We start from the raw sequence: 19,799 nt of genomic DNA on the forward strand, positions 1-19,799 counted from the left end.
CGTTCAGGACAGTTTGCCGGAGACCAGGCTGCCCACAACGAAAGACATATATCGAAGCTTCCTTCAGCAACAATCTAGCAATGTGGCCGAACAGAAGTACCCGGCGATACAGTGGCAGAGAATATGGAGAGCGGGCCATCTTCCCTCTCACTCTTCGAAGGTAAGCGCATTGTGGTATGTAGTTGTGAACGGCAAATTCCCGAACCGTCAACGACTACACTCTATTCATCTGGTAGACTCGCCGATATGCCCCCACTGCCCGGTTGTCGACTTTGACGAGCACCATTTGGTTTGTTGCACCGCAATTGACTGTTGGATTCTAACGAGGAAAATGCTAGAACATGTTTTTCTAATTACTTGGGTTCGTTATTCAGGGACTCTGGCTAGTTGGGGTGTTCCGGGTATGAGAAGTGAAAAGAGCTCAACGTTGAGGAACTAACGTTCAAGCCTGATGTATTCAGCAGACTATACATAATTTTTAAGTTAACGAGAAGCCGACCTGGATACACTCCAACAGGACCGATGCAGGGTCCCGTTTTCTCTTCTTTCTTTTTCTAGTAAACTCTCTAGACGGCGTTAGGAGCCGTTTTTACGTTTGGATGTGTTGAATGGCACCTTCAGTTTCTGTATGTTGTGTTTAGCACCTATGACAAAAAAAAAAGTGGGTAGTGTTGCTGCCACTGGATCACGGAGTCCCAGGTTCGATTCCCAGTCGGGTTGGGGATTTTCTCTGCCCGGGGACTGGGTGTTTCTGTTGTCCTCATCATTTCATCATCATCATCATTCGTGACAGTGGCTAGATTGGACTGCGAAAAAAATTGGACTGTGTAAAAATTGGGACTTTGTACAGGCGCTGATGACACAGTTGAGTGCCCCACAAGCCAAACATCATCACACATACGCTTCTTATCAAAAGTGCGATCGTATGGGGTGTCAAGCGAAATTTGTAACTGGACTGAGGATTTTTTGTTACGGAGGACACATTACGTTATTTGGATGAAGTATCATCAGCAGACGTGGATGTAACTTTGGGTATGTTCCAGGAAAGTGTGTTGTGTCTTTTGCTGTTCATGTTGCATATTAATGAACTTGTGGACAATATTGAAAGACTTTTCGCAGATGGTGCAGTTATCTATAATGAAATATAGTCTGAAAGAGGCCGTGCAAATATTCAGTCAAATCTCGATGAGGTTTCAAAGCGGTGCAAAGAGTGTCAACTTGCTTTCATTTTTTAGAAATGTAAAACTGTGCACTTCATAAAACGAAAAAAAAATAGTATCTTATAACAATAACATCAATGAGTCTCAGATCGAATAGGTCAGCTCCTATCAATTCCTGTCTGTGACATTTTAGGGACAATGGAACGATCACATGGGCACAGTCGTCGATAAAGCAAGTATCAGACTTCGGTTTATTGGGAAGTGCAGTCTACAAAGCAGACTGCTGACAAAGCATTTGTGTGGCCCATCTTACAATATTGCTAAAGTGAGTTGGTCCTGCACCAAATAGTACCAACAAGGGATGTCGAACGTATATAGAGAAGGGCAGCACAGACAGTCACAGATTTACACGAAATGAATTCGCAGTTGCGAATAAGGACAACCATCAGTGTAGTGACAGATTTGTTCGACTAGGAGGAATGTCACAGAGATTCTGAAACAACTAAACTGGTAGACATAAATTATCCCTAGAAAGAATCGGCTCTTGGAAAATACTAAAACCCCCTACGTGTTTCTCCCACAGGAATTGTGAGGACAAGCTTAGATAAATTTCAATACGCACAGAGTCATTTAAACAGTCGGTCTTCCAGAGCTCCATTTGTGAACATAACGAGAAAAGTCTCTATGTGTCCGTGTTTTTAGAGATGGTTACGGGACTCGGCTATTCGATAGAGAATGTCAAATTAAACACCTTTCAGCCGTCAGATAGAGTTAGATTCTTCCTACACGTCGGTCAGGGGCCCGAAGATGACGCAGTAAAACGCTGAAACTGGTTGCCAAATAAAATAAGGTTGGAAATTTGACGGCTGAAGGGAGTTTGACATTCTGGAACGAGAGAAATCACTAGTAACTGGTACAGTGGGAAATACCATCTGCCATGCAATTCAGAGCGGTTTGCAGAGTGTGAATGTAAATGTATTGGTTTTACTCGTCATTACTAATGGTACCGGTACGTCGTAACAACCGTTTCTTACATCTCTTCAAGCAAATATTTTTCCAGTTCTTAACGGTCTCTAGCCTTTCTGCATAAATGTTTTACTCAGCGTTAACGAATCTCTGAAAATGAGGTTTGGCAATTACTTATTTGATGTACAACTTGGCTACTAGTAACACACAAAGCAACACCGTTTTAAGTTCGATTTAAACGTATTTGTCCTCTTTGTTTTTTGGACCGTAGGAGGTACAGCCGAATGCGTAACTATAGCTGCTACATAACATCTTATCTTATCTTGTTTTCCTAAATCAAGATATAAGAATTTGATTTCTCTTTCTCGCAGTTCATAAAGGTAATGAAGTGAAAGAGATTCCATTATCTTGTTTACGAACTATCTGACAGGAGCTTCTCCTCTGACGTTGCCGATAATTAAATAGTAATCGCATGGCAGTTCAAAGCATTGGTTTTGTCATAGTCTGTACTGATTAATTACTGCTTAATTTTAGTTTTCGTCGTCAGTGAAGATTAGTTTAAAACACAATATTAACAAAATATAGTTGCCGCTTTAATTCCTGTTTACACGCGATTACGGACCTGTTGTCTGCTGTGCTTAGGAAAATCTTTGTTTTTGCGCTGTTCATAACCTCAAACGCTTTGTTTATAAACGTGCAGGAAAAATAAGTGAGGAAAACAACCGTAGGAGCTGTGTTTCTAAGTGATTTCACCTCTTATTAGGCGGATTCTCAGTGAGGTGAGCGCTTTTATAAATTGACAATTTTAGTGGAGTATGTAACGTAAATAAGAATGATTTTACTCTGCTTATGAGAATGAGCATCTTCTGGCATACAGCAAGTAAAGTCTGCGAAAAGTTGTCCATCGAGTTGTGAATGGGAAATAAAAGATACGAAACAACAGATATTTATTGAATGTTATTGCGTATATACCCGTTTTGTGACAACACGAATATGAAAGCTAGTTCGTGAGGAATGAACGTAACTTACACTTTTCGCAATAGATTTCATTTATTATTATTTAATACCAAATTCTCTAGTGCCATTGTGTGTATCGCCGTCTTGTCGGTGTTTTCTCTTCGTACCGGCTCATAGACAAGTAACTAACTGTGTTGTTTTGGCACATGTCGATAAATATTTTCATGTATGTTGACTTATGTGCTGAAAATTATTCGTAGATAAAAGTTTGTGGCCACATTGCCAAAAATCATGTGAAATTATATATTCGTCTGAAATCTGTATACTTGTCATGAAGATACAAATAGGCCAACAGTTGAACATAACGTATGGCGTGTGTGATTTTATAGATTGATGCGAGAATGGAATATAGTTGTTTCATTTAGTTCAACAAGTAGGATTTCATCGTTGTCTGACCCGTGGTCTTCACAAACCACTCTTATTAAATATTGAACTGGCAGAAGATATAGCTGTTGTTAATTTTGCTTTTGCTATCTTGTCTAAGCTTTAAATATTATGCATAACAAAGCATTGGGAACATGTAGTAGCATGTACTTCAGTTAATGGTCATGTTTTATTAATACTCCATATTTAGTTAGGTAGGCTTCATCTCTACTTGCTGATCTAAGAAACAATTTTTTTACTGTAAAATGACTACAGAATTTGTGATATCAGTTCAAGAAGAAATTGTCCTGAGACTTGTCTACAGAATGAAATATTCACCACATTTCGATAAAATTAGATATGTGTACAAGTAGGGAAAATTTATCATTAAAAATAATAAAAGAACAATTGATATTCTTTACGACAGTTCAGAGGTTGACAGTAGCTTTTTCCTTCTCTCTCTCTCTCTCTCTCTCTCTCTCTCTTTCTCTTAATAGCAAGAATTTTTCAAATGTTTCAACTGGAACTGACATGATTCATGTCAGTGATCTTATTACTGTGAAAACATGTTACAATTATACAGTTATAATATACTAAGATTAGGTCTTTTAGTATCTTGCAGAAAATGTTGCTATATCTAATACATTCATATTTGATGAGAGTGGACATCATGATGTTTGGTGAAAGATCATCATTATTATTGGACCTCCCACCCTCCACCCCAAAATTCCTCCCCTTTTCTTTATGAGTTCTCCTTTGGTAGAACAGCAGTCTTTCACAATTCAGTGTGCATGTCCTATTGTGAATAATTCTAGCACTCTGTGTAAAATGTCTGTAGTATGGGATGAGAGAGGAGGAGCATCCAGCAGATAGCTTCTCAGAATTGTAAGAACAGTTTTTGAAATGACCTATGATCAGTTCCTTGCAGAATGTCCACATGGAATGTTGGCCTGCTATTCAGCTCCATTATGTTCATATATGGATATACTTTGTGTTGAGTGTTAACTTACAGCATAAGTTAAAAATGAAACAGTATGTTTATCATATGACACAAGACAGTTTCTACAGAATAATATCAACTTTTGTACTGCGGTATTGCATATTTTCTGAATTGTGAGAATGTGGCAGGTATTTTGTTTTCAAGTTCAGAGTGATCTGTAATACGATGCTAGACAATTATTAAACAAGCTTCCACAAAAACAGAAAGCAGTAGATGATAAACCACGTGTTTTCAAGCCAAGTGAACCCTTTCCTCCTAACATTCTGTTCTCTTTATGAGTACCTACATGCATTTAAACAAGAGTAATGGTGAAATGAAAGAAATTCTCAGTAAATTATTTTTATTGTAAGGACTATAGGTTGTTACCTGAGTGAGCTACACTTGTTTGGGTGCTTTTGATCACAGTTACTTCCATTCTAATACTGCAGTAAATATTATTCATGTAAAGTAATATAATGAAATGTTCGACAGTGTGTCAATGGTAGTAAGGATTAAAATATAAAATAAACAATCTCTTAATCGGATATATAGCAGTCCCCTGTTTGTTTATGTAGGAAGTTTTGAGAACCACTAGATCCTCTTGCATTGTGACACAAGCGGAAGAGCCTGCAAATGTATCATCATATGTCATCTGTTGTTGCATTATCAATATTGGCCTACTGGAAAGAATTTAAAAATAGCTAACAGTATTCAGTCACAGTTATCTATGTAGATAAAACTGAAATATTTCCCTGTACTAATGTCTCCACTTTTTCAAAGTGATTAGAATTACGTTAATGGCCTTGCTACTTGAAGGGTTTCTTACCACAACTGTGTCATGGTCTGTCATTAGTTCAGTAAATTAGGATGTGGTAAAAGATGTTAGTCTGTGTACATTCCTAAGGAAACATTTGTCATCAAAATACAACAAAAATAAGTAGTACAAGAAAACCTAAATGAGGAGCAAGCTATAACCTCTTTATTATTAGGTCAGTTTCTTAACAACTGCACTCCCTCATGTGGTTGGTCTCTACTGTATAATGTTCTCTTGATCACATCTGATTTGCATTAGATATTTTATAATAAAAACATAGTTTTGCACTGCCCACACTACAGATATCTACTAGTGACTCTTGGTCCATGAACATGCTGCTATGTGTGTTGCATGTTTATGTATTCTTCTTTGGTAAAACAACTATTGTCACTTCAGTACATTATAAGTAATTCTAGTACTCCGTGCAAAATGCTTATAGTGTGGGTTGGGATGAGAGGACCAAGCTGCTGATTTGTGTGTTTATTTTTACTCATCCACGGATCATCTCACAATGACATACGAATTGTCACAGTAATGGAATGAAAATCTGTTGCTCAAAATATATACACAGAATACATACACATGCTTTATAAGGATATGACAGGTAGTCTACCGTGGCCTTGATGGAGGAACCATTTTGGCATTTGCCTGAATTGGTTTAGGAAAACCGCAGAAAACACAAATTAAGAGTCTTGGATAGCACTAACTCCGTCCTTACAAATATGATGTCATTGTCTTACCAGGTAGATTTACATGCAGTTTGCTTCAGATAAAGTACACACTACTGATTTGGATTCAAGTCCAGCAGCTGTGAGCTAACTCATTGTGTTAGAAACATGGTATCCAGCCAGTTTGTGTGAGGGATTGTCTGTATACTCTGTACCATTGATAGTGCAAGGTGCTTTGAAGATGACTCCTCTTTAGAAAAATGTCAAACCATTTTTTGTGCAGGCTTTTGCCTATTGATTTTGTGATATTTTTCGACTGTGGTAGGATCAGAGTATTAGTGATTGTTGGTTGAACACAGTTTACTTTTACCTGTTTGTGCAGTGTTGGGTGTAACAGAGGTGCAATACTGGGTACACTACATTCTTACATTGTCCAATAATGAGCAGTATGGTGTTCAATTTAAACAATATTTCTTATATAGGACCTTCTTTTGATAATAGTTGCAGACACTCTGCTGTCTAAAATAAACAAGTTACAGAGAGAAACAAAGCACAAATTTGAAAATCTATTGCTATATTTACAATACTGGCCAGATTTGTGATCAACAGCTGACTAAGGTTGAAAATCATGATCGTATATCATTATTGTGATGTAATGACTGACACAACGCTGCTATCATTCCGAAGAATGCATTTGGTAAGCAAACTAGATCTTTAATTCAAACTTCCTGTTGCAATTATTGCAGCATATCACACATTTATGACCACTGGTTCACCTAGGGTCATTAACTTCCATAGGAATGTTTGCCTGTTCCAAAACACTGTACACTTAGTTTTCTACGTTACACAGAGTTGTTCTGTGTTTTTTTAATGGTGAAGAGACAGAGGACACTTGCTTGGTTATGTCTATGCTCTTCATGAAAGTGGTTTATCCTCCCAGATTTAAATAGGGCCTACCTGAATTTCTTCCTGGTATTGGAGTCCCTTAGTTAGCGGCATAGATGCGGAAGGCCTTTGGCCTTGCCTCCATTCCAGACAGATTTCCCCCTCCTCACACACGCCTCCCTTTTCCTTACATTTTGTCTCTTCTTTTGTGACATTTTGTTCCCCATTTTCTGGTGTTTTCTTCCCCTGGTGTTGTACCCATTGTGTAAGATTATGGTATTGTGTGGGGATGGATCAGCAACAGTATTGGCACCCCGTTGCATGTAGTGCCTCTGGGATGTCCACTGCTCCCTGCCTCTCCCCTCCTCTCTTCCCCCACATTCCTTACCCTTCCTGTTGCTCTGAGGTTCCTTCTGCCCCTCTGCCCATTTTCCTTTCTCGTTGATTGGACTGTGCTTTTAGTGTTGTTCCATCCTTAATTTCTCCCATCTTGGTATGTGGGACTGATGACCCCTCTATTTGGTCTCCTCACTGCCCCCAGTCAACCATCCAACCATTCATGTAATGACATCATTTGTTTCCTTTTTTTTTTTTTCTTTGGGAGGATGGATGTTCATCTCCACTTGGATAGGAATTCTCCACCTTGTGTTATACTGGGCCAAAAAATTAACCTTGGTTCATTATTGTCTGCTCTTCAGGCTTCATTATCAGCGTTCATTGGTCAGAGTTTCCAGTATGTTTGCCTGAAACACGTGATTTCATGCAGAACTTTTGTGGAAATTTATGGAATGCAGGTGTCACTATGAAACAATTTCTTTTCTTATTAACTACTGCAAAGACTCTTTTTTTACCATTAAATTGTTAACATTCAGCACTTCATCTCTTCATTTGTTACTGTGAACATTTTCAAGTGTTTATCTTCTTGTTTCTAAGGACACATTTTGCTTGTAATGTGGTATTATTGTTTCCTTTACTTACTGTGAAAGCAAAAAGTCTTGTGAAAGTGTCCAGTGTTAAATATGAAAGAACATGTTTCACTACTTTAGTTTTATGGCACAGGTGCAAAATTTTAAGTATCTTGGAAGCCGGATAGACACCGACTGGAAGTACAGCATACACATTAAAACAAGGATAGCAATCTCAAAAGAGGCATTTTATAAGGAAAGGAAAATTTTCTGCAGCAGTCTGGAGAGAGAACTGAGGAAAAGACTCATAAAAAGTTTTGTATAGAGTGTTCTTCTGTATGGCGCTGAAACATGGACATTGAAGAAGAAAGACAGAGAAAGGCTGGAGGCTTTTGAGATGTGGACATAGCAGAGGATGGACAGAGTAAAAGATGAAGAGGTACTGAGAAGAGCGGGAGAGAAAAGACAGTTACTAGATGTAATAAAAAGAAGAAAAAGAAATTGGATTGAGCATATATTAAGAAAGAATGACGGTCTGATAAAAACAGTTTTAGAAGGTTATGTAGAAGAGAAGAAGAAGTGAGGACGGAAGAGATTTTAGATACTGGATGACTCGATGGATCGCACAACATACAGCAGCCTTAACAAGGAAGCAATGGATCGCAGAAAATGGAGAGGCAGAGGACCTGCTAATATAGCAGAAAACATGATGATGATGGTATACTTTTTGTATTTAGTTTTATTACCATGTGTGTGGTGTAGAAGAGACAGATTTTTAATGTTAAGTTGCCAAAATAGGAGGGTTTGGAGGTAGACTGACAAGCAACAAAAGAAGTTGAAACCTTTACAATCTGATCAAAGAACACAATGTAAGGTTGAAAATTACTGTGTGAGGGGCAGATTGTGGGAAGGGAGACAAATACATGACTGGCGTAATCACCTAAAATTGTACTTGTAACTAGTTATAGGTAATCAGCAGCAAAAACAAGAGATTAAAATGGAAAAAAAGTTGTGAAGTGCAGACCAAAGTGAAATATAAAGAAACACTTTAAAATTGCAAAAGAACAGAGTGATTAGACCTAAAGTTGTAATTTCATCCATCTTCTTTGACCCATGATATCATCAACATAGTGGACACCCCTATTTCAGTGTTTGTAAGGAGCTTACAGCTGCTCAGACCCCAATTCCGAGCATAAAAAATAAGAAGACCATGGTGTCACTCATTAAACCCATCAACGTACACAAAAACCACGCGAAATATTTAACTCCAGCAGTAGAATGAAAGTAACAAGAAATATGCATTTTGAGTTGGAAAAAATTAAATATATGACAATAAAAGTGATGCCACCATTCCAAAATAAATATTAATCCAAAACCCAAGCACACGAATTTCTTAATATTCAATAACCAGAAGATGCAAAAACAAAAATGCTTGGTAGCATGGACTTCACTTGACTTATACAGATCAAATGAAGACCATGATATCAATAAACCACACACAAATTGGAAACCTGGTACTGGAAATTCAATACCATGAACCCACACACAATTCCAAAACCTGATACCATTGTGCGAGGTGGCACAGTGGTTAGCACTGTGGACTTGCATTCAGGAGGATGATGAGTCAATCCCGCATCCACCAATCCTGATTTAGGTTTTCTGTGATTTCCCTAAATCACTACAGGCAAATGCAGGGATGCTTCCTTTGAAAGTGCATGGCCACCTTCCTTCCCCATCCTTTCCAAATCCATTGGGACGGATGACCTCGCTGTTTGGTCCCTTTTCCCAAATCAACCAACCAACAATCAAAACCTGATACCATAAACTTCAGTTGACCTATATATACCAGCCAAAACCAAGCCTGCAGTACCAAAAATCAACACATCAAATGGTGAAATCCCTTATCCAAACTCTCAACGTACTCTATGTATCTAAAACTAAGTCTGCAATACCACAAATGAAAGCATAAGTAATGTCAAAAATGTAACCTAACTAATGATGATGAACCAGTATTAATGATACCTGCCAAGCACTTTTCAACAAAATCAATGAACTCTGTCAAGTAGTTCATGAGTGCTTCCATCATAATTGGCCTCAATATACTTAAGCAACTATAAATAGCAACAAAATGATCATATGTATTACAATAATAAATATATAAAATAAGATGAAAAATACTTACCAACCAAACCTACCCTCAGATAAATTTAGGCTGGCCAACTGCACTCTAGAAAATGAAACAAAACAAAATTGTCCACAGTCAGTCCAAATAACTGCAGGCATTCAATTGCAGACAACATTTCTTCACCTATTGCAACAAGCAGTGACCTACCCATAAATTTCTGTCTCGTGTACATGCCCAAAAATAAAAAGGAAAATAATATGAAATCTCAGAACATAAGAAACACAAGGCACTAGTCATTCCAAACACAAACATGAATCCATCAACCACACTCTGCAGAATCAAAGTAACTCACTAACAAATCAGCACACTCTTCCAATAACAACCTGCTCCACTCAAGTCACAATGTCAAATGACTCGTTTATATACATAACAAACTACTTTGAATAATAAACATCCAACATAAAGAGTGTGCCATCAAATACTCAACATGCCATATACAAACACCACTCAATCCAAAACACTGCATTGCCATGAAGTCACACAACACAATGTAGTTACATCACAGGTCAAAGCAGACAGGTGGAATCACAACTTTTGGTTGATCCAGCCACAAATAGAGTGATCAAGGGGGAAACACTGTTATAATTGGGCAGGTGATGTGTTTCTGCTAGCAAGTACTTCTATCATAAGGTATCATCCAAACACCCTAGTTTCTGATATTTCTGTTGCTGAGTATCTGTAATACAAGAGCTGTTGTAATAATACTCTTAAATATAATTCTGTGGTAGAGCTTTGTAATCCTAGACAGAACTTACTGCCTTTTTGACTGAATACATATTTGCATAGTGCCACATCTTGTCACCTTACTTGCTCCAAGCTTTCTTATCTTTCATCACCTGATGGTTTCGATATTTTTTTTTTTTTTTTGTGCTGACCCAAGTATTAAAAATAATACAAAACCAAACATTTTTAGCCATTATAAAGAAAGCTTTACATCTGTTCTGATTTGGTTTGAGGAAATGCCAATCACTTACAACCTGATCATTGCTATGTTGGGTACTGTGAATATGTTATGTCCATCTCCTGCTGTCCATTCCAAATATAATGTGAATTACAAATTTATTTGTGGTAATGTAAAAGTAGAGAAGAAAATGCAGTGAAATTCAGATGTCTCTTGCTTATGAAAGCATATGTTAACTATAATTTAGAGTTGAGATTATGTTTTTTTTTCTCCCTCATAAAAAGATTTAGTTAAAAATCAATAATAGCCATCTATTGCAGTTTAGGAACATTTCTATTGGTTAGCGTTTCATTTCCTAGACTCAGATGAGCTCTTATATTTACTTGATTGCACTTTGGTAAGGGCAACTTGGTTTTTAAATGCAGGCTCCATTACACACAGTTTGTTGTTTGAAATCTACTGTATTGTTTTATATGCTTATTTGGAATAGAATGAATGCTAGGCTCTAAGCCTTTTAAGATCTTTACTAATCTACAGTAGTTTGCTGTACGAATAAAATCAAAACTGGGTTTAACTATAGGTTAGTATGACTATGGTGGTGATGTATGTGCTCCCTTTTTCCAGACTGGACCATCCTAAATGCAACAGGATTGGAAGGACAGTGCCAGTGGGCAAAATAAAGTCAAATTGCAAACATGAAGACTGAGGCTCAGCCAGAAAGTTGCAAAAAACACATCACTGAGGTGCTTATGTGTTTCTGTAACAAACATTTTAAAAGATTGTGCAGTGCTAATACATAAAAACAGTATCCTTGTTACAAGGTTATGAAATTGCTGACTGGAAGTTTGAAAGATACGAATCACTTCCTTTAAGTTTCTTTGGACTCAGGCTGTGTGTATTGCTTTGTTCTTGATGTAACTTAAATATATGAACAAAAAGTGAAACAAGTCAAGATGTCATTCACACCATCTCCAGGCATGGCAACCACACCTACAATGTCTGCAACAGAGAGTCCACCACTTCAGTATATGTCAGAAGATGGAGACAGCATTGACAGAAGTGAAACCATGAATATGTCCCAGCTTGAACCCTTACCTCCTGTTGATGCCCAACCAGTGATGTACTGTGAACCAGCCTTTTGGTGCTCTATTAGTTACTATGAACTCAATACTCGTGTTGGTGAAACTTTTCATGCTTCACAGCCTTCTATAACAGTAGATGGTTTCACAGACCCAAGCAATTCAGAACGATTCTGTCTTGGACTGTTGTCAAATGTTAATCGTAATGCAGTTGTGGAACAAACGAGACGTCATATAGGGAAGGGTGTTCGTTTGTACTACATTGGTGGTGAAGTGTTTGCTGAGTGCCTAAGTGATTCATCCATTTTTGTACAATCACCTAACTGCAATCAGCGGTATGGGTGGCATCCTGCTACAGTCTGCAAGATACCACCTGGCTGTAACTTAAAAATCTTCAACAATCAGGAGTTTGCAGTGCTGCTGTCCCAGTCGGTGAGCCAAGGGTTTGAGGCTGTGTATCAGCTAACGCGTATGTGCACAATTCGAATGAGTTTTGTCAAAGGTTGGGGAGCAGAGTATCGCCGTCAGACTGTCACATCTACTCCTTGTTGGATTGAACTTCATCTGAATGGTCCACTTCAGTGGTTAGACAGAGTTCTTACACAGATGGGCTCACCAAGATTACCTTGCAGCTCAATGTCCTAAAAAAGATGATACACCCATTATAATTGTGTAGGATTCTGTGACCAGAGCCAGTTGTGTTCTGGTTCTACCTGAGAAGACCAATGTAACTACGACTGAAATGTTGGTTTTATCAGTGACAATTTTTATAGTATGACATGGTACCATACATAGAAAACTTTCATAGTAATTAATACAACCAGTTCTACTGCATGCTTTCAATTTCTGGTTCCTGTGTTTTGTAGTGTAAAGGATGTTAAACTTAAAATGCTCGTGTAGATGCATACTTCAGAATTTATTTTTGTTGCTTTATAAATATATATTTTGTTGTATGTGTAAACTATTTTAAAAACTCATGTTGTGTGTAGATTGTTACAAATTATAATTTTTTTGTTCATGATGCCATGGTTATTTTCAACTAACCTGAAACTAAAAAAAGGCATCATTGTACTGCCCAGTATGAAACAGAAGTTATGTAGCAATTCATTGTGTATGAACATTTATTAAATCAATAGTCACTTCAATCTATAAAAAATATTCACATTAGTGGTTTCAACAAATAGTTGCCATCTTCAGATGTTCTTAATCTACTGAAAAGCTTCGTACAGCCAAACAAATGTAGTTAGGCACTTTGAACATTATGAAGTTACTTAACGATTCAATGAATGTACATCATTTCACCACATTATAAAAAATTCACTCTTTTACCATGTGACAATATGACTTGCATTCATTGAAATGTTAAATAATTTTATGAAGGAAGTGTTTGTCTGTATGAAGCCTTTTAGTTGATTAAGCACATCTGAAGATGGTAACTGTTCACCATACAGGTAATTTGAATATTTTGTTTGTGTCTGTGCAGTTGTTGACATAATAAAATTTTATACTAATATTACAAAGGTAACGTACTTCCAGTTGGCAGTATGTCAATTTTTTTTAAAAAAAGAACTTTATTGTATATTGTTGTGATGTGTTGTTGTTTGGAAAACAATGAAAAGTATGGTGTGAAATGATGAAGCTCAGAGTATAAAAAAAAGGAATTTGGGTATTTTGTACAGAGATTATTAGTTTTGACTGACACAGAACTGTCCAGTTATGTAGAGCAACTCATGTCCTGAGGAAAGTGCCTTGAAAGTTCATGGTTATAAAACGTGCTGTATAATGGATCTTAGTACCACAAAGCCAGAATGTGAGCAAGAAAAGCCTAATTAATTAAGTTGTAACACAGAGAAAACTGGTACTGTAGCAGTAATTTGTGTAGAAAGTTTGATATTTGAGTTGAAGCAAATAATTTCTTCTCAGTTTTTGAGAATAAGTCTTTTAAGTGCTACTGATTTAACTGAAAATTGAAAACTATGTGAATAATGTATATTATAATTTCCTGATGTTACATGTTGTGACATAGCATGTTTCCATTTTGTGATAAGATATGTTGCATCAAAAATAGTGTGTATTTTGTATTAAAAAATACTATTTTGTCAAATCCTTTGTGACGGTTTTGCAATATGAATCCCTGTTATGACATTTCCAACCTTTGCTGTGTTTGAGTTTAATGAATACAATATAAAAATAAGATCACCGTAAAAGATGTAAATTTGTGAGTGATTAGCAGTATTAAAAATCCCAGTGCAGAAATCTGAGCAGCCAACAAATTATGAATCTTCTAACTTATAAAAGCTTAAGGAAATAAAGAAATGAGTCATCTGCACTGCTATTTCATTCTATTAAAATTACTGTTACATTTCTCTGTAACTGCATATATTACTGGTCGCTCATACATTAACTGACTGTAATGACCAAAACACACTTTTTGTTTAGTGTGTGTGTGTGTGTGTGGGGGGGGGGGGGGGGAGAGAGAGAGAGAGAGAGAGAGAGAGAGAGAGAGAGAGAGAGAGAGAGAGAGAGAGAGAGTTGTATGCAAATTCCTCTTCCAACCAGTCTTTTGCATATTTAACATCCAATATTTTACAATATTTTCTAAAAAGGAAAATGTGTTCATTCAGTGTTACTGATTAATCTTTAGGATAAAGTTGCTTTTACGTTTTGGATATTAATTTTTAATGTAGTTTTTTCTTATATACTAGGTGCCATCCACAGAATTTGTTTTACTCATAGTGTTCTCACAGGATATAGTTCTTCACATAGTATCATTGAAACTGTGGTAAAAGTATTTCCAATCAAATCATCAATGTTAGTGAACTGTTATTGGTTTCACTTGTGGCAAACTGACATGACGACTGGAATTTAGACAAACTTGAAAAGGTAGGTCGGCTCAGTATGGGAGAAAAATGATATTTTTCGTAATTTTCAATTGCATTTGAAATTTGAAAAAGTTACAATTAAAGAAAATTTTGGCAAAGCCTTGTCCAGGCGTTTAAAGATGGCTAAAAATTTGTGGATCCCTTGCATATAAGCATATGTAGCCTATGAAATTTTAGCAATGGAAAAAATACAAATATCGAAAATACAGTTACTTGTATTGAAGAATGCACTTGTAAATTTTGAAAATGTGTGCAAATTTCTTATATAATGTGAATTTATTTCATTCTGGGAATTCATTTTGTTCATGGCAACAAATAAAACTTCGCTGAACAAGAAAAATATCAGAGAAAACTACTCTTTTGCTTTCCTATGGGCACATTACACAGTTTGGTAATGGAAAAGATCCTAATATGTCCACTACCTTTTTTTTTTTTTTTTAATGTTATGCAATTGTCAATGATAGCATTAAGTTTTAGTTTTTGAAATGATTGCTGTCGACTTCTAGTTGTTATAGCTGAAACTTTTTTGCTAATGGCAGGTTTAATAATGTGTCATTTGTAAGATGATTTAAAAACCGTAGCAGAGAATGGAATGTTATTTTGATTCGGTAAAAAATAAATGGTACTGTGTGCTAGGTTATCTTTGACATAGTATGTTAAAGCTTCAACTCCAATATGATTATGTTGAAGCCTGTGTTTCTTGAATTATGCAGACTTTGCCTGCATTTTTAAGTGAGTGGGTAATAGTTGTTGGTGTAAGATAGTGGTATGGTATGGACTGCTTGTGAAAGTAACTAACACCGGAAAGAGAAGAGGAAGAAATACATTGACTATATAGACATTTTGTTGTCTTACGGACTTTTTTCCCCTCTGAAATATCACTGTCGGTTCCCTGTTTGCACATGTGTCCAAATTGTGAAACAGCACATACAAAACAGAATTTGGTAGAGAAGTAAGGAGAAATACTCAGATACGCTGTGGTTATACATTCATTTTATATGAATAAATGTACACATTTGGTTCATTCGTAAAATGGTACAGTTTTAAGATAATCTGAAAGTACAAGAGAGATGACAGGTTTATGCATATGTTGGAGTGTATAATGGCAATGAAAGAAGTATTTCCTGTACTAATGGTCAATGTAACACAGTTTTTAATGTGTGTTGAAACTTATAATCTGAAAAGACTCATCACAACTTTGTTATATTTTTCAATTGTGTATATGTCATTAACAAGAACAACTGTTTACCCCAGAAATCTCATCTCTTAATCTCACTTTAATTTTATTAAAATCATAAAGAAATTTGGGTAGTTGGTGCTTAATTTTACTAGCCACTTCTCCTATGTTGCCAACAGACACATAAAGGTAAAAGACAATACTCTTACATTCTACAACCTCAGAAATTCTCCTTCCTTACAGCAAACAGGAAATTGAGGGTTTCATTCAGAACTGAGGTCAAGAGGGGCTCATATCAGGCGGGAAAAAATGTTGAAAGAGATAGCATAAATGCATTTCCGTAGTAAGTATGGAGTAATGTTTTAACAGAAATGAGTGTGTCATATTGAAAAAAGATTCTGCAGAATTTGGAATGGGGAAACATTAACTATGGTGTCAAGAGGGTAGATACTTAGCCCTGTTCCAATAATGATTCCACATACATAATTTACCATAGTCAGTGGCTGGTTCTTCAAAAGTAGTTTGCAAATTATATGAGGACTACAGATGAAGGACCAAAACACACCCATTCCAGATACAGTCAGGAGAGTAACATGCTTACAACTGTTTCACATCTGAACTATTCATCAAACCAAAATTCATACTAAGCACTTAGGAAAAAATCAAAATGACTTGTAGGTGAGAGATGTAGAGGTTAATGGATAAACACTAAATGAAACTTGTATATGTGGAATTCCTATACATACAGCTGGAAAAAGAAATGGAGAGGGTCCTAGTACATGAGTAACTTAACTAAAACAGCTCTGTTTTGCTTGGATACCTTTCTCACTGTGTTGACATGTAGACAGAATCACGAGCATGCTTTAAATTACTACTGTCCTATGGAATAATCTTCTGGGACAAAAGAGTTCTGGTCAGAAAGTATTTATTCTACAGAAGCATTCAATAAGGATATTACGCAAATGTTGATAATCGAACATCTTGCAGAAGCTTCTTCAGCAGTCTTGAGATTCTTACAGTCACATGCAATACATTTTCTCTCTAATGGTATCTGTGATTTATAAAAAGAATGGGTTTAGCATGAGCTGTGAGATTTACAACCAGAATACTAAAGTAAAAATAAATTTATACATACTACACATCCTGCTGGTGTGTGGAGTCAGGATGGAGTTTTGTATACCAGTCAAAAAACTTTTAACAGGTTGCTAGTAGACATAAAGCAGGAGATTGGTCATTCCTAGTTACTCATGAACAAAACTAGAATTTACTTGCTTAACTGCTTCTGTAATTTATCAGAGTCTTTGGACTCGGTGCCTCTCTCCTCCAGCACATAAATAAATGAATAATATCTCAAATATACTAAATCAATAAGAACAGAATGATGATTTTCTTTTTAGTCTTCTGACTGGTTTGATGCTGCCCATGACCTGCTGCAAACTCCTTTCCTATGCCAAGCTTTTCATCTCAGAGTAGCACTTGCAACCTATGATCACAGTTATTTGCTGGATGAAAACCTCCCTGATTTCGAGGACCCAGGAGAGAAAAATCACAGTAGATACGACAATGAAAAATGCACCACATTGTAGAGCATCCCGCATCAGAAGTGCCGAGTATCATTGACAGAGTGCAGCATGGTCACATGAAGTGAAAATGGCCACTCCACAGGAGCACGTGCAAGCAGTAGTGTGGTTTGCAGAATCAAAATCGCCGATTACTGTGCAAAGAAATTATTGTCGTATCTATGAACGTGATCCACCTGATGTGATAACAATTAAGGAATGGTATAGGAAGCTTCTGGCAGCAGGAAGTGTTCTGAAACATTCTGGCGGTGCACATTACGGAGTTTCAGAAGAGAGACATCAGACAAATGTTTCTCAGAAGCCCACGTAAGTCAATTCATCAAGAATCTAGGCAACTTGCTGTACCTCGATCAACATTGCATCGTGTAGTTCACCAGCGTGTTCGTATGTGTGCTTACGAAGTGCAAATTCTGCAACATCTGACACCGAACGACAAACCATGCTGACAACAATTTGCTGCGGATATGCTGCAGCATACTGATATGGACGCCAGCTTCCTGGAAAGATGTTTATTCTCAGATGAGGCAACCTTTCATCTATCCGGAAGGGTTAATAGGCATAATGTTTGGATTTGGGGTTTGCAAAATCCGCACATTGTCATTGAACATGTTTGGGATAGCCCTAAACTAAACGTCTGGTGCGGGCTAATGCACGAGAGGATTGTTGGACCATTCTTCTTTGTGGAACAAACAGTGAATCGGTCAGTGTATCTGGACATGTTGGAGCAGTTTGTGTACCCTCAGATACAAGACTTGCAACCCAACATCGTTTTTCAACAAGATGGAGCTTCGCCGCATTGGTCAACAGGTGTTTGCGAGTTCCTGGATAGGAAATTTCCCAATCATCGGATCTGACACCCAACATTACGCCACTGGATTTCTTTGTGTGGGGATTCGTGAAGGACTGTGTGTATGCACCCAAAGTGGACGATATTCCTATGTTGCAACATTGTAGCACTAATGCAATTGCAATAATAACAGAGGATATGTTACAAAGAACTTGGCAAGAAATTGAATTAGACCCGATATTCTTCATGCTATAAGTGGTTCACATGTAGAGGTGTATTGATGGTAAATAAATAAATTGAGATGCTCTGCAATGTGGTGCATTTTTCATTATCGTATCTGCTGTTTATTTTATTTTATTTTATTTTTTTTATTTCCCCCTCCCCCACCTGGGTCTTTGAAATCAGGGAGGTTAGAGTGGGACACTCTGTATTGCAACCTTTGTCTTTCTGTACAGTTTTTACCATCTATAGTTTCCTCTAGTACCATGGAACATATGTATTGTACTGTCCCTGTTTCTAGTCAGTGTTTTCCATATATTCCTTTCCTTGCTGATTCTGTGGGGGACTCTCCTCATTCCTTACCTTATCAGTCATCCTAATTTTCGACGTTGTTCCAGTTTTTCCATGGTCCACGTTTCACTACCAGACAATGCTGTTCTCTAAACGTACACTACCAGAAATTTGTTCCTCAAATGAAGGTATGTGTTTGATACTAGATGACTTCTCTTGGCCAGAAATGACTTTTTTGCCTGTGCTAGTCTGCTTTTTACGTCATTCTTGCTCCATCCGTCATGGGATATTTTGCTGCCTAGGTAGAAACATTCCTTTACTTCATTATCACCAACTATGATGTTAAGCTTATCGCTGTCCTCATTTCTGCTGCTTCTCATTACATTTATCTTTCTTCAATTTACTCTCAGTTCATATTTGCACTCAATAGACTGCCTACTCCGTTCAACACATCATGTTATTCTCCTCCACTTTCACTGAGGATAGCAAGGTCATCAGCCAGTCTTATCTTTGATATCCTTTCACCTTGATTTTTAATCCCACTCTTGAACCTTCCTTTTATTTACGTCATTGCATCTTTGATGTATAGGTTGAACAGTAGGGGGAAAGACTACATCCCTGTATTACCCGCTTCTTAATCTGAGCACTTTGTTCTCTGTATGCCACTCTTACTGTTCCCACTTGGTTGTTCTGCACATTGTATATTGCCCTTCTTCCATCATAGCTTATGCCTATTTTTCTCAGAATTTCAAGCATCTTGCACCACTTTTTAAGTTGTCAAATGCTTTTTCCAGATTGATAGTTTCTATGAATGTGTCTTGATTTTTCTTCAGTCTTGCTTTCATTATCAACCCCAATTTCAGAACAAGCTCTTCATTGGCTTTGCTCTGCTCTGTGATGACAGTCAGATACACTGACACAGAACAGGTTGTCCTCTGCTT

The 19,799-nt window shown here is 37.1% G+C and overlaps 2 protein-coding genes across 2 annotated transcripts in view; both read left to right on the forward strand.

Moving 5' to 3' along the window:
- Positions 1-2,559: 2,559 nt before the first annotated feature.
- The window catches only part of LOC126161366 (cell division cycle protein 123 homolog), a 127,029-nt gene continuing 109,789 nt past the window's right edge, over positions 2,560-19,799 (forward strand). The window contains exon 1 of the mRNA XM_049917136.1: positions 2,560-2,905. The gene's annotated coding sequence lies outside the window, so the exon portion shown is untranslated. The remainder of the gene's footprint in view (positions 2,906-19,799) is intronic.
- LOC126151252 (mothers against decapentaplegic homolog 3-like) lies at positions 11,797-12,567 on the forward strand. The gene has a single exon (XM_049915930.1). It carries the CDS (start codon positions 11,797-11,799, stop codon positions 12,565-12,567), a length of 771 nt encoding a protein of 256 aa, XP_049771887.1.

This window comes from Schistocerca cancellata, chromosome 2 (genome assembly GCF_023864275.1).
Source record: "Schistocerca cancellata isolate TAMUIC-IGC-003103 chromosome 2, iqSchCanc2.1, whole genome shotgun sequence".
Lineage (NCBI taxonomy): Eukaryota > Metazoa > Arthropoda > Insecta > Orthoptera > Acrididae > Schistocerca > Schistocerca cancellata.